Source organism: Pseudophryne corroboree, chromosome 5 (genome assembly GCF_028390025.1).
Source record: "Pseudophryne corroboree isolate aPseCor3 chromosome 5, aPseCor3.hap2, whole genome shotgun sequence".
Classification (NCBI taxonomy): domain Eukaryota; kingdom Metazoa; phylum Chordata; class Amphibia; order Anura; family Myobatrachidae; genus Pseudophryne; species Pseudophryne corroboree.
In genome coordinates, this window is record NC_086448.1 from 87,913,920 (window position 1) to 87,929,169 (window position 15,250).

General features: G+C 49.4%; 1 protein-coding gene across 6 annotated transcripts in view; it reads right to left on the minus strand.

The window, feature by feature from the left end:
• NMT2 (N-myristoyltransferase 2) overlaps positions 1–15,250 on the minus strand; it is a 250,814-nt gene that overhangs the window by 111,816 nt on the left and 123,748 nt on the right. For all 6 annotated transcript variants that reach the window (XM_063921460.1, XM_063921459.1, XM_063921458.1 and 3 more), the window contains one exon: positions 9,744–9,879. Coding sequence is in view for 4 of the 6 variants with exons in the window: in XM_063921458.1 (XP_063777528.1) it covers positions 9,744–9,879 (136 nt within the window). In the remaining 2 variants the exon portion in view is untranslated. The remainder of the gene's footprint in view (positions 1–9,743; positions 9,880–15,250) is intronic.

The following is a 15,250-nucleotide window of genomic DNA, read 5'->3' on the forward strand; positions in this document are numbered from 1 at the left end:
TGAACCTGATAAAATGGCGCCTTCTTAGGCTGTGAGGGAACATGGGGTAAAAATGCTGACTTCCCAGACGTTGCTGTGGAAACTAGGTCGGAGAGACCATCCCCAAATAATTCCTCCCCTTTATAAGGCAAAACTTCCATGTGCCTCTTGGAATCTGCATCTCCCGTCCACTGACGAGTCCATAAGCATCTCCTAGCAGAGATAGACAATGCACTTACTTTAGATGCCAGCCGGCAAACTTCCCTCTGTGCATCTCTCATATATAAGACTGAATCTTTTATATGGTCAATCGTTAGCAGAATAGTGTCTCTGTCTAGTGTGTCAATATTTTCTGACAGTTTTTCTGACCATGCAGCGGCAGCACTGCACATCCAAGCTGACGCAATAGCTGGTCTAAGTATAATGCCTGAGTGTGTGTATACAGACTTCAGGATTGCCTCCTGCTTTCTATCAGCAGGCTCCTTAAGGGCGGCCGTATCCTGAGAGGGTAGTGCCACCTTTTTTGACAAACGTGTGAGCGCTTTATCCACCCTAGGTGGTGTTTCCCAACGTGACCTATCCTCTGGCGGGAAAGGGAACGCCATTAGTACCTTCTTAGGAATTAAAAAATTTTTATCAGGGAAAAGCCACGCTTCTTCACACACTTCATTTAGTTCATCTGATGGGGGAAAAACTACGGGTAGTTTTTTCTCTCCAAACATAATACCCTTTTTTGTGGTACCTGGATGTAAATCAGAAATGTTTAACACCTCTTTCATTGCCTCAATCATGCAGTGAATGGCCCTGACAGGCATTAGGTTTGACTCATCGTCGTCGACACTGTTATCAGTATCCGTGTCGACATCCGGGTCTGCAAACTGAGGTAGCGGGCGTTTTAGAGCCCCTGACGACCCCTGAGGCACCTGGACAGGCACGAGCTGAGATCCCGGCTGTCCCACATTTGGCATGTCGTCAAATTTCTTATGTAAAGAATCTATACGTGCACTCATTTCTTTCCATAAGTTCATCCACTCGGGTGTCTGCCCCGCAGGGGGTGACGTCCCTTCAAAATGCATCTGCTCCGCCTCCACCTCATTATCCTCATCAAACATGTCGACACAGCCGTACCGACACACCCCACACACACAGGGAATGCTCAACAGAGGACAGGACCCACAAAAAGCCCTTTGGGGGGACAGAGTGAGAGTATGCCAGCACACACCAGAGCGCTATATATATATACAGGGACTAACTGAGTTATGTCCCTAATAGCTGCTTTTCATATAATATATGTATATATACTGCCAAATTTAATGCCCCCCCCTCTTTTCCCTCTTACTGTTACTGTATATTGCAGGGAAGAGCCAGGGAGCTTCCTTCCAGCAGGAGCTGTGAGGGAAAAATGGCGCCAGTGTGCGGAGGAGATAGGCTCCGCCCCTTTTTCGCGGCCTATTCTCCCGCTTTTTATGGAATTCTGGCAGGGGTATTTACCTCATATATAGCCTCTGGGGCTATATATTGAGGTATTTTAGCCAGCCAAGGTGTTATTATTGCTGCCTCAGGGCGCCCCCCCCTAGCGCCCTGCACCCTCAGTGACCGGAGTGTGAAGTGTGCATGAGGAGCAATGGCGCACAGCTGCAGTGCTGTGCGCTACCTTGGTGAAGACAGAGTCTTCATGCCGCCGATTTTCCGGACCATCTTCTTGCTTCTGGCTCTGTAAGGGGGACGGCGGCGCGGCTCCGGGACCCAACACCAAGGACTGGTCCTGCGGTCGATCCCTCTGGAGCTAATGGTGTCCAGTAGCCTAAGAAGCCCAATCCGGCTGCAAGCAGGCGAGTTCGCTTCTTCTCCCCTTAGTCCCTCGCTGCAGTGAGCCTGTTGCCAGCAGGTCTCACTGAAAATAAAAAACCTAAGTCTATTCTTTCCAAGAGCTCAGGAGAGCCCCTAGTGTGCATCCAACCTCGGCCGGGCACGAATTCTAACTGAGGCTTGGAGGAGGGTCATAGTGGGAGGAGCCAGTGCACACCAGGTAGTCTGAAATCTTTCTAGAGTGCCCAGCCTCCTTCGGAGCCCGCTATTCCCCATGGTCCTTACGGAGTTCCCAGCATCCACTAGGACGTCAGAGAAATCTTATTTTCTCTAACTGGCTGGGGACTCTGTAAGGACCATGGGGATTATACCAAAGCTCCCAAACGGGCGGGAGAGTGCGGATGACTCTGCAGCACCGAATGAGCAAACCTTAGATCCTCCTCAGCCAGGGTATCAAACTTATAGAACTTTGCAAAGGTGTTTGAACCCGACCAAGTAGCAGCTCGGCACAGTTGTAGTGCCGAGACCCCTCGGGCAGCCGCCCAAGACGAGCCCACCTTCCTAGTGGAATGGGCCTTGACCGATTTTGGTAACGGCAATCCAGCCGTAGAATGCGCCTGCTGAATCGTGTTACAGATCCAGCGAGCAATAGTCTGCTTCGAAGCAGGGGCGCCAACCTTGTTGGCTGCATATAGGACAAACAGTGCTTCTGTTTTTCTGACTCTAGCCGTTCTGGCCACATAAATATTCAAAGCCCTGACTAAATCAAGGGACTCAGAATCCTCCAAATCTCGTGTAGCCACAGGCACCACGATAGGTTGGTTCATATGAAAAGATGACACCTTCTTAGGCAAGAATTGAGGACGGGTCCGCAATTCCGCCCTATCCATATGGAAAACCAGATAGGGGCTTTTATGAGACAAAGACGCCAATTCCGACACTCGCCTAGCCGAAGCCAAGGCTAATAACATGACCACCTTCCAAGTGAGATATTTTAACTCCACCGTTTGAAGTGGTTCAAACCAGTGCGACTTTAGGAAACTCAACACCACGTTAAGGTCCCAAGGCGCCACCGGAGGTATAAAAGGAGGCTGAATATGCAGCACTCCCTTCACAAAAGTCTGTACTTCTGGGAGAGAAGCCAATTCTTTTTGAAAGAAAATGGATAAGGCCGAAATCTGAACCTTAATGGAGCCTAATTTTAGGCCCAAATTCACTCCAGTCTGTAGGAAGTGAAGGAAACGGCCCAGATGGAATTCTTCCGTAGGAGCATTCTTGGCCTCACACCAAGAAACATATTTTCGCCATATCCGGTGATAATGTTTCGCTGTCACGTCTTTCCTAGCCTTTATCAGAGTAAGAATGACCTCATCCGGAATTCCCTTTTCCGCTAGGATCCGGCGTACAACCGCCATGCCGTCAAACGCAGCCGCGGTAAGTCTTGGAACAGACATGGCCCCTGTTGTAACAGGTCCTGTCTTAGAGGAAGAGGCCACGGATCTTCTGTGAGCATTTCCAGCAGATCCGGATACCAGGCCCTTCGTGGCCAATCTGGAACAATGAGAATTGTCTGTACTCCTCTTTTTCTTATTATTCTCAACACCTTGGGTATGAGAGGAAGAGGAGGAAACACATAGACCGACTGGAACACCCACGGTGTCACTAGGACATCTACTGCTACCGCCTGAGGGTCTTTTGATTTGGCGCAATACCTCTGTAGCTTTTTGTTGAGGCGGGACGCCATCATGTCTATCTGGGGCAGTCCCCACTGACTTGCAATCTGTGCGAAGACTTCCCGATGAAGTCCCCACTCCCCTGGATGCAGGTTGTGTCTGCTGAGGAAGTCTGCTTCCCAGTTGTCCACTCCCGGAATGAACACTGCTGACAGTGCGCTTACATGATTTTCCACCCAGCGAAGAATCCTGGTGGCGTCCGCCATTGCCACTCTGCTCCTTGTGCTGCCTTGGCGGTTTACATGAGCCACTGCGGTGATGTTGTCTGACTGGATCAGAACTGGTTGGTCGCGAAGTAAGTTCTCCGCTTGACGTAGGGCGTTGTATATGGCCCACAGTTCCAGGATGTTGATGTGAAGACAAGTCTCTTGACTTGTCCAAAGTCCTTGGAAGTTTCTTCCCTGTGTGACTGCTCCCCACCCTCTGAGGCTCGCATCCGTGGTCACCAGGATCCAATCCTGAATGCCGAACCTGCGGCCTTCCAAAAGGTGAGCACTCTGCAGCCACCACAGGAGAGATACCCTGGCCCTGGGGGACAGGGTGATCAGCTGATGAATTTGTAGATGTGACCCGGACCACTTGTCCAATAGGTCCCATTGGAAAGTCCTTACATGGAACCTGACGAAGGGAATGGCTTCGTATGTTGCCACCATTTTTCCCAGGACTCGAGTGCAATGATGCACAGACACTTGTTTTGGCTTCAATAGGTTCTTGACTAGAGTCATGAGTTCCTGAGCTTTTTCTATCGGAAGAAAAACCCTTTTCTGGTCTGTGTCCAGAATCATGCCCAAGAAGGTCAGACGAGTTGTAGGAACCAGCTGTGACTTCGGGATATTGAGAATCCAGCCGTGGTGCTGTAACACCTTCAATGAAAGTGACACGCTGTTCAGTAACTTCTCTCGTGATCTCGCTTTTATGAGGAGATCGTCCAAGTATGGGATAATTGTGACACCCTGCTTGCGCAGGAGCACCATCATTTCCGCCATTACCTTGGTGAAAATCCTCGGGGCCGTGGAAAGCCCAAACGGCAACGTCTGAAATTGGTAATGACAATCCTGTACCGCAAATCTCAGGTACGCCTGGTGAGGTGGATAAATGGGGACATGAAGGTATGCATCCTTTATGTCCAGAGATACCATAAAATCCCCCCCCCCCCCTTCCAGGCTGGCGATGACCGCTCTGAGCGATTTCATCTTGAACTTGAACCGTTTTAAGTATAGGTTCAGGGATTTTAAATTTAATATGGGTCTGACCGAACCGTCCGGTTTCGGAACTACAAACAGGGTTGAGTAGTATCCCTTCCCTTTCTGAAGCAGGGGAACTTCGACCACCACTTGTTGAAGACACAATTTGTGAATAGCATTTAACACTATCTCCCTTTCTAGGGGAGAAGTCGGTAGAGCCAATTTAAAAAACCGGCGAGGAGGCACCTCTTCGAATTCCAGCTTGTATACCTGAGAAACAATTTCTATTGCCCAGGGATCCACCTGTGAGTGAACCCAGATGTGCCTGAAAAGTCGAAGACGTGCCCCCACTGGGGCGGACTCCCTCAGCGGAGCCCCAGCGTCATGCGGTGGATTTTGCAGAGGCTGGGGAGGACTTCTGTTCCTGGGAACTAGCTGTGCTGTGCAGCTTTTTACCTCTGCCCTTACCTCTGGCAAGAAAGGACGATCCACGTACTCTTTTGCTTTTATTTGAACGAAAGCACTGCATTTGATAATGTGGCGCTTTCTTAGGTTGTGAGGGAACATAAGGCAAAAAATTCGATTTACCTGCCGTAGCTGTGGAGACCAGGTCCGAGAGCCCTTCCCCAAACAATTCCTCACCCTTGTAAAGTAAGACCTCCATATGTCTTTTTGAGTCGGCATCACCTGTCCACTGCCGGGTCCAGAGGACTCATCTAGCAGAAATTGACATAGCGTTTATTCTGGAATCCAGTAAACTAATGTCTCTTTGAGCATCTCTCATATATAAGACAGCATCCTTTATATGGCCTAGGGTCAATAAAATGGTATCCTTATCTAGGGTCTCAATTTCCGCCGATAAGGAATCTGTCCATGCTGCTACAGCACTACAAACCCAGGGCGACGCAACTGCCGGTCTGAGTAATGTACCAGAATGTGTGTAAATGGATTTCAAGGTAACCTCCTGCTTGCGGTCAGCAGGATCCTTAAGGGTAGCTGTATCTTGGGATGGCAGCGCTATCTTTTTTGACAAGCGTGTCAACGCTTTGTCCACCTTAGGGGAGGATTCCCACCGTATCCTGTCCGTTGGCGGGAAAGGATACGCCATAAGAATCCTTTTGGGAATCTGCAGTTTTTTGTCTGGAGATTACCACGCTTTTTCACATAATTCGTTTAACTTATGTGAGGAGGGAAAAGTTACCTCAGGCTTCTTTCCCTTATACATGTGTACTCTCGAGTCAGGGACAGGGGGTTCCTCTGTGATATGCAACACTTCTTTTAATGCAATAATCATATATCGAATACATTTAGCCACTTTTGGCTGTAACTTTGCATCATCGTAGTCGACACTGGAGTCCGAATCCGTGTCGGTATCTGTGTCTCCTATCTGGGATAGTGGGCGCTTCTGAGACCCTGAAGGTCCCGGCGATATAGGGACAGACATGGGTTCACTCCCTGACTGTTCCTTAGCTTCAGCTTTGTCTAATCTTTTGTGCAACAAGTTCACACTAGCACTTAAAACATTCCACATATCCATCCAGTCAGGTGTCGGCACCGCAGACGGAAACCTCACATTCATACGCTCCCCCTCCTCCCTAGGTGAGCCTTCTACCTCAGACATGTCGACACACGTGTACCGACACACCACACACACAGGGAACCTCTTATCTGAAGATAGTTTCCCCACCAGGCCCTTTGGAGAGACAGAGAGAGAGTATGCCAGAACACACCCCAGCGCTTTATGACCCAGGAAAAAAAACACTAAATGTTTATCCAGTAGCGCTCTTTATACTTTATATCCGCCAAATTTGTGCCCCCCCCTCTTAAAACCCCTCTATCACCGTGTATTAGCAGGGGAGAGTCCGGGGAGCTTCCTCTCAGCGCTGTGCTGTGGAGAAAAATGGCGCTGGTGAGTGCTGAGGGAGAAGCCCCGCCCCCTCGGCGGCGGCCTTCTGTCCCGCTCAAAATTCCTGAAAACTGGCGGGGGCTCTGTTATATACATGTACAGTGCCCATCTGTACATGTATATACTTATTTTGCCAATGGAGATGTTTTATTGCTGCCCATGGCGCCCCCCCTGCGCCCTGCACCCTTACAGTGACTGCGGTGTGTGAGGTGTATGGGAGCAATGGCGCACAGCTTTACTGCTGAGCGTTACCTCAGTGAAGATCATGAAGTCTTCTGCCGCCTCTGAAGTCCTCTTTTCTTCTCATACTCACCCGGCTTCTATCTTCCGGCTCTGCGAGGAGGACGGCGGCGCGGCTCTGGGACGGACGGCGAGGGTGAGACCTGCGTACCAATCCCTCTGGAGCTAATGGTGTTCAGTAGCCTAAGAAACAGAGCCTTGAAACTCACAGAAGTAGGTCTGTTTCTCTCTCCTCAGTCCCTCGATGCAGGGAGTCTGTTGCCAGCAGGCTCCCTGAAAATAAAAACCCTAACAAATATACTTTCTGACAGGAAACTCAGGAGAGCTCTCTGTAGTGCACCCATCTCCTCTGGGCACAGTATCAAACTGAGGTCTAGAGGAGGGGCATAGAGGGAGGAGCCAGTGCACACCCAGACCTAAAGTCTTTCTTAAAGTGCCCATGTCATAGAATTTGACGGCAGATAAGAACCACTTGGCCCATCTAGTCTGCCCCTTTTTTATTTTATCCTTTAGGCAATCTCAACCCTTTTTTAACCTTAATTCTTTGTAAGGATATTCATATGCCTGTCCCAAGCATGTTTAAATTGCCCTACACTCTGATGGGAGGCTATTCCACTTATCCACTACCCTTTCTGTGAAGTAATTTTTCCTTAAATTTCCCCTGAACCTCCCTGCGGAGCCAGTCTATACCCATGGTCCTTACGGAGTCCCCAGCATCCTCTAGGACAGGGGTGGCCAAACAGTCGATCGCGATCGACTGGTCGAACGCGATCCGCTGCCCATCCACCCGAAGCCGCGCCTCTCCTGCCTGCCGTCCTGCCCCTCAGTCTGGTCTCCGGCAGTGACGGCGGAGTGTATAGCTCAAATCAGGCGCCGGTTCGTTAGCCAATCAGAGCTCGCGAACCGGCGCCTGATTTGAGCTATACACGCTGCCGTCACCGCCGGAGACCAGACTGAGGGGCAGGACGGCAGGCAGGAGAAGCGCGCGCTGTGCTCTCCACACAGCACGGTGAGCACTGTGGGGGCATATGTGGCACTGTGGGGTCATATGTGGCACTGTGGGGGCATATCTGGCACTGTGGGGGCATATCTGGCACTGTGGGGGCATATCTGGCACTGTGGGGGCATATCTGGCACTGTGGGGGCATATCTGGCACTGCGGGCACATGGCACAGTGGCGGCATATGTGGCAATGTGGGGCATATGTGGCACTGTGGGGTCATATCTGGCACTGTGGGGGCATATCTGGCACTGCGGGCACATGGCACTGTGGGGGCATATCTGTAATCTGGCACTGGGGGCATATCTGGCACTGCGGGCACATGGCACAGTGGCGGCATATCTGGCACATGGCACAGTGGCGGCATATGTGGCAATGTGGGGCATATGTGGCACTGTGGGGTCATATCTGGCACTGCGGGCACATGGCACTGTGGGGGCATATCTGTAATCTGGCACTGGGGGCATATCTGGCACTGCGGGCACATGGCACAGTGGCGGCATATCTGGCACTGTGGGGGCATATCTGGCTCTGCGGGCACATGGCACAGTGGCGGCATATGTGGCAATGTGGGGTCATATCTGGCACTGTGTGGGCATATCTGGCACTGGGGGCATATCTGGCACTGGGGGCACATGGCACTGTGGGGGGTATATCTGTAATCTGGCACTGTGGGGGCATATCTGGCACTGGGGGCACATGGCACTGTGGGGGGTATATCTGTAATCTGGCACTGTGGGGGCATATCTAGCACTGTGGGGGCATATGTGGCACTGTGGGGGCATATGTGGCACTGTGGGGGCATATGTGGCACTGTGGGGGCATATGTGGCACTGTGGGGGCATATCTGGCACTGTGGGGGCATATCTGGCACTGTGGGGGCATATCTAGCAGTGTGGGCACATGGCACTGTGGAGGCATATCTGTATCTGGCACTGTGGGGGCATATCTGGCACTGTGGGGGCATATCTGGCACTGTGGGGGCATATCTGGCACTGTGGGGGCATATCTGGCACTGTGGGCACATGGCACTGTGGGGGCATATGTGTATCTGGCAATGTGGGGGCATATCTAGCAGTGTGGGCACATGGCACTGTGGAGGCATATCTGTATCTGGCACTGTGGGGGCATATCTGGCACTGTGGGGGCATATCTGGCACTGTGGGGGCATATCTGTATCTGGCACTGTGGGGGCATATCTGGCACTGTGGGGGCATATCTGGCACTGTGGGCACATGGCACTGTGGGGGCATATGTGTATCTGGCACTGTGGGGGCATATGTGTTTGAGGTTTTTACCTGTGGGGGCCAATGTGTTATTTCGTGCGAGACAGTCATTACACTCTGCGCAGCAAGGCTACGTCCCTTTTTTTGTTATACCACGCCCACTTTTTGTTATACCGCGCCCCACGCTATTATTCCTCCTAGGTAGATCACAAAAGCTTTTTAGCTTTCATAGTAGATCGCCGACTCCAAAAGTCTGGCCACCCCTGCTCTAGGACATTAGAGAAAATTGCAGTAAAAGCCCTTTTTTTCCCCCTGAAAAATTACCGGGGCTAACTGAATTCCCCCCATAAGCTAAACTGAGGTGGATTTTATAATAAAAAAATGAAATGAATACGGTTATACCAAAGTGGAATCTCATTGGGTTTTGCAGGGACATCACAATCCTGGAAATGTGCAGCCGTTTTACTGGTTGTTTCCAAGACCGGGAAGGTGGGTAGGAAATTGCCATGTGCTTGGCAGTCTATTGGGGACACTTTACTAATAAAGTAGCAGTACCCATAGGCATGATCTTTTGTAGATTGTAAATGAGCTTTACCGACTTACAGGAGGAGAAAAGAAACTCTGCCACAGACTTTTCCAGTGCTCGGATGGTCTAACCCAACTTACTTTTGAAGAGTGCTGTGTTCGGATTTCTTGGGAATCAGATGCAGAATCCGACCTGGCGCCGCCGGAATTTGGCTTTTCTTTTTTCCGCTTCTGTTTCTTCTTTTTCTTTTTAGCTCCAAGATCGCCGGATGGGCTTCTGAAAGAGCGAAGACGGAAAAAGGCTCATGAATACAAACAAGGCAGCATATACAGTCACAGGGCAGCAAGGTCACTGAAAACGTAAAACCTCTCTTTATATTTTATTTATTTAACCAATAAAGGCTCCGGATCACAATGACCATTGTATAGTGTGTGCACCCAATCCATATTTTGCTGAACTGACTGGTATCATCTTCCCATCTGGTGTGCTGCACATCACACGGGACGATGCAACGTAAGATGCGGTTAGCTAACATGACTACTGTAATGATATCGCATGCCGTAATACATGGTCATAATATATAGCTACCCAGATTTAGGGGTATATTCAATTAGGGCCGAAAGCTGCCATCTGTCGAAAAGACGTCAGTTTTCGACTTTTAAGGTCGAATCTTGATTCGACCTATTCAATCCCAGCTGTTTTTATTGGACAAGTCGGGGAATTCGATTTGTCGAATAGTTCGTGAATGGGCGGTATAGCTGCCGATTCACGTACTTTTGAGTGAAACGGGGCAAAATTCAACAGGATTTGACCCTGTTTCCGACCATCTCAGTCCGACATAAAAAATTGTCGGACTGAGATGTGGGACCCGAGAGGAGGAGGGGGAGGGGGAGAGCCGTGGGCAGACAGGGGAGAGCAGTGCTACAGCACAGCGCTGCAGGAGGATGTCTCACGCTTGCTGCAGCCGGGTGGACGCGCTGCCGTGAGGTCTGGCGGCTGTGAGACATCCTTCTGCAGCGCTGCTGTAGCGCTTCTCTCCTCCGTCTACCCGCTGGTCTCCCCCCTCTCCTCTCAGGTCTCCTCTAAATTCGACTTTTTTTAAAGTCGAATTGAGATGGGATTGAATAGGGGTTGTCGGATCGATTCCGACAAATGCATGTCGGAATGGATCCGACCCTAATTGAATATACCCCTTATACTTTACTTGTTCACCCGAGAGCAATCCATGAAAGCATCTGAGGGATAAAGTGGAAGAGTTTACTAAACATATCGACCACCAGCTAATTTGCCGTAAAAATGAGACACCTATATGATGCACATCAGGTACCTCGTTAAGTACAGGTCATGTTGAATTAATTCTACATTGAGGGCTAATGGAGGGCACTTCAGAATATTATGCAGCCACTCGTGTGTCTATAGGGAGAACAATATAATGTGTAACTCAGGTGCCAGGTTGCCACTTGTCTTTTACCCTAACACCTGTGTGCTGCATGGTGCCTAGCACAGGTGACTTTATAGGCTGACTTTACTATAATGGTATCCTTCCGTGCGCAATTACTTGTGTCTGCTCCCTCTTTGCTGCTATCTGTGATATTTCAGGTCCGTTTCAGACCAGACTACATAGAACGGGACGGAAGATAAGAACCACTTGGCCCATCTTGTCTGCCCTAAACACATGTACTGTACATGCACACACTTACACACAAGGGTTATTTTTTTTGTTTGGAGCCAATTTACCTACCAGTATATTTTTGGATTGTGGGAGGAAACCGGAGTACCCGGAGGAAACCCACGCAAGCACGGGGAGAAAATACAAACTCCACACAGTTAGGGCCATGGTTGGATTCAAACCCATGACCTCAATGTTGTGAAGCAGTAATGCTAACCATTACACCAGCCGTACAATCCAGATAACATCTTACCACCGCTTTCATACAAAGTCACACTTCCAAAGTATAGTGAAAGTATGATCACACCTTAATAATCAGGGCAGTACGGATGGTGTAATGGTCAGCATTATTGCCTCACAGCACTGAGGTCATGGGTTCGACTCCCACCATGGTCCTAACTGTGTGGAGTTTGTATATTCTCCCCGTATTTGTGTGGGTTTCCTCCGGGTACTCCGGTTTCCTCCCACAATCCAAAAAATAGGATTTTGGTACTTACCAGATAAATCCTTTTCTTTGAATCCATAGGGGGCACTGGAGTACTCTTGGGATATGGACGGTTCCACTGGAACTAGGCACTGAACAGTTAAACTTTGACTATACCTCCCCTCCATATCCCAAAGTACCTCAGTGTTTTTTACTGAGCCGAACTGGAGCTATAGAGGTTGACAATGGAGAAATACATATAACAAAACTGGACAACAATAAAGTTGACACCAACAAAAAATGACAACTAACAGTTGACACCAACCCGACAGAATTTCTAATTTGAAACAGTCGGTAAGAGTGTGTTACCATAATATTCCCTGCACTTACCACAACCAGGTAATAACTGCTCTGGGTGGGCGTCCAGTGCCCCCTATGGATTCAAAGAAAAGGATTTATCTGGTAAGTACCAAAATCCTATTTTCTTTTTCATCCACTAGGGGTCACTGGAGTACTCTTGGGACGTACCAAAGTTTCCCCCGTGGGCGGGAGAGCTATTTGGCACTTGTAACACTAAACGGCCAAAGCTAGATGCTGATGCCGCAAAAGTATCAAACTTATAAAAGCGCACAAATGTGTGCACTGATGACCATGTAGCCGCCCGGCAAAGCTGTGTCGTAGAGGCTCCACGACCAGCTGCCCATGAAGTTCCAACAGAACGTGTGGAATGAGCTGTTACCGATGTAGGCAGCTGTAATCTAGCCTGAAGATAAGCCTGACGTATGGTCAGTTTTATCCATCTGGATAGGGTCTGCTTAGAGGCTGGCCAACCTCTCTTGGCAGCATCATAGAGAACAAACAACGTATCCGTCTTACGAAGTGTAGACGTTCGAGACATATAAACGCGTAAAGCGCGTACCACATCCAGAGTTTCAGAATGTCCTAATAACACAGGAACTACTATTGGTTGGTTGATGTGAAAAGATGACACTACTTTTGGTAAGAAAGCGGAATTCGTCCGAAGTTCCGCTCTGTCATCATGAAACACCAAATATGGTGGCTTGCATGACAAGGCACCCAAATCTGAAACTCGCCTTGCCGAAGCCAAGGCTAGAAGAAAAATTATTTTCCAAGTGAGAAATTTAATATCCACCTGTTGTAAGGGTTCAAAATGAAAAGACTGTAAGAAATCTAAAACCAGATTCAAGTCCCATGGCGCTGTAGGTGGAATGAATGGAGGCTGTACTCTGAGGACACCCTGCATAAAGGTGTGTACTGATGGCAAAAGAGACAATCGTCTTTGAAAGTAAATTGACAAAGCAGATATCTGCACTTTTAGTGTGGATCAACGTAGACCTCCATCTAATCCCATCTGTAGAAATTACAAAAGACGGGATAACTTGAAAGATGAAGTTGGAAACTTACTGGCTTCACACCAACCTATATAGGCACGCCAAATTCTATAATAATGAGCTGCCGTAACCGGCTTCCTAGCTCGTAACATGGTTGGAATGACTGATTGTGGAATGCCCTCTCTTCTTAAGAGGGCGGTCTCAACAGCCACCCCGTCAAACGCAGCCGCGCTAAATCGGGGTAAAGAAACGGACCCTGTTGTAACAGGTCCGGACGTAGTGGGAGCGGCCAAGGATCGTCTGCGAGTAATCCGCGAAGATCCGAAAACCAAGCTCTCCGTGGCCAATGAGGCGCCACTAGTATGACTGTGACAAACTCTCTTTTGATCCGTTTTAGCAATAGAGGGAGCAGCGGAAACGGTGGAAACAGATATACTAGACTGTATGGCCACCTGACTGTGAGAGCATCCACCGCCACTGCCTCTGGATCTCTCGTTCTGGATACATACTGGGGCGTTTGATGATTGTGGCGAGATGCCATCAAGTCCACCTGCGGGTAACCCCACCTCTGGACCAGCATAAGAAATATGTCTGGATTTAATGCCCATTCTCCTGGATGAAAATCCAGACGACTGAGATAATCCGCCTCCCAGTTGTCCACTCCCGGAATGAATACTACCGACAATATGACCTGGTGGTATTCTGCCCAATTGAGGATTCGAGCTACTTCCCGCATTGCCATGCGGCTTCTCGTTCCGCCTTGTTTGTTGATGTATGCGACCGCCGTCGCATTGTCTGATTGCACCTGGACTGCCTGAGCCTGCAGCATGTGCACTGCCTGTCGTAACGCATTGTAAATTGCCCGGAGTTCCAGGACATTTATAGACAGCAATCTTTCGTGATCCGCCCAGAGACCCTGGAGCTGAAGATTCTGAACTACCTCTGAGACTTGCGTCTGCCGTGAGAATTATCCAATTCCAGGTGCTGCACTGTTTTCCTGCGGTTAGATTCTGTACCCTGAGCCACCAGAGTAGAGACACTCTGGTCCTTGGAGACAACCTTACCCTGTGGTGAATCTGTAAGTGCGAGCCCAACCACTGTGCGAGCACATCCAGTTGAAAAGGACGTGAGTGAAACCTTCCGAACTGAAGTGCTTCGAAAGCCGCCACCATTGTGCCTAAGCACTAATTGTACCAGATGACGAATGACCTGTACTTTCTGTTCGGGTAGGTAGATCCTTTGGTCTACCGTATCGAGAATCATACCTAGGAATTGAAGTCGTTGGGACGGAACTAGATGTGATTTCTTGAAGTTAACAATCCAACCGTGGTGAACCAGTACATTGTATGTCAGCAATGCCTGTTGAAGGAGGATTTGTTGAGACGGAGCTTTGATGAGTAGATCGTCCAAGTATGGAACTATTATCACTCCTAGAGATCTGAGATGAGCTATCATCACAGACATCACCTTGGTGAATACCCGAGGCGCTGACGAGAGGCCAAACGGTAGAGCCTGAAACTGGTAATGGTTCTGTCGTATTGCAAACCGCAAAAACCTTTGATGAGGAGGCCAAATCGGAATGTGTAAGTACGCATCCTTGAGATCCAGCGCAATCATAAACTCCTGTGGCTCTAGACCTGCAATTACTGATCGTAGAGATTCCATTTTGAATCTGTAGTAAGTGACGTACTGGTTGAGGCCCTTTAAGTTCAATATTGGCCTGACCGAGCCATACGGCTTCGGTACCACAAACAGACTGGAATAATAACCCTGACCCTGTTGGTGCACAGGGACCGGAACCAAAACTGCTGCGTCCAGCAGAGACTGAATGGCAGTCTGCAGAATCGCCCTCTTGTCGTCCGACAGAGGCAGTCCTGTCCTGAAAAACCGCATTGGCGGGAGACAGTCGAACTCTATTTTGTAACCTGTTAAAACTAGATTGCGGATCCACCCATCTGTGGACGTCTGAAGCCATGCCAACTGGAATGACTGAAGACGTGCTCCTACAATAGGAGAACCGAGATGGGCTGGGAGCCCGTCATGCCACTGGCTTACCGGTGACTTTAGTATCCTGACGAGTGGTATTGGCTCGTTGGAAACTACGTCCCCGACCTAGTCTACCTGGTGTGGCCGTTCCCCTGCCACGCCCGCGAAAGGACTGAGGTGTAAAAGATTTGAACGCCGGTCCAGAATATCTTTTTC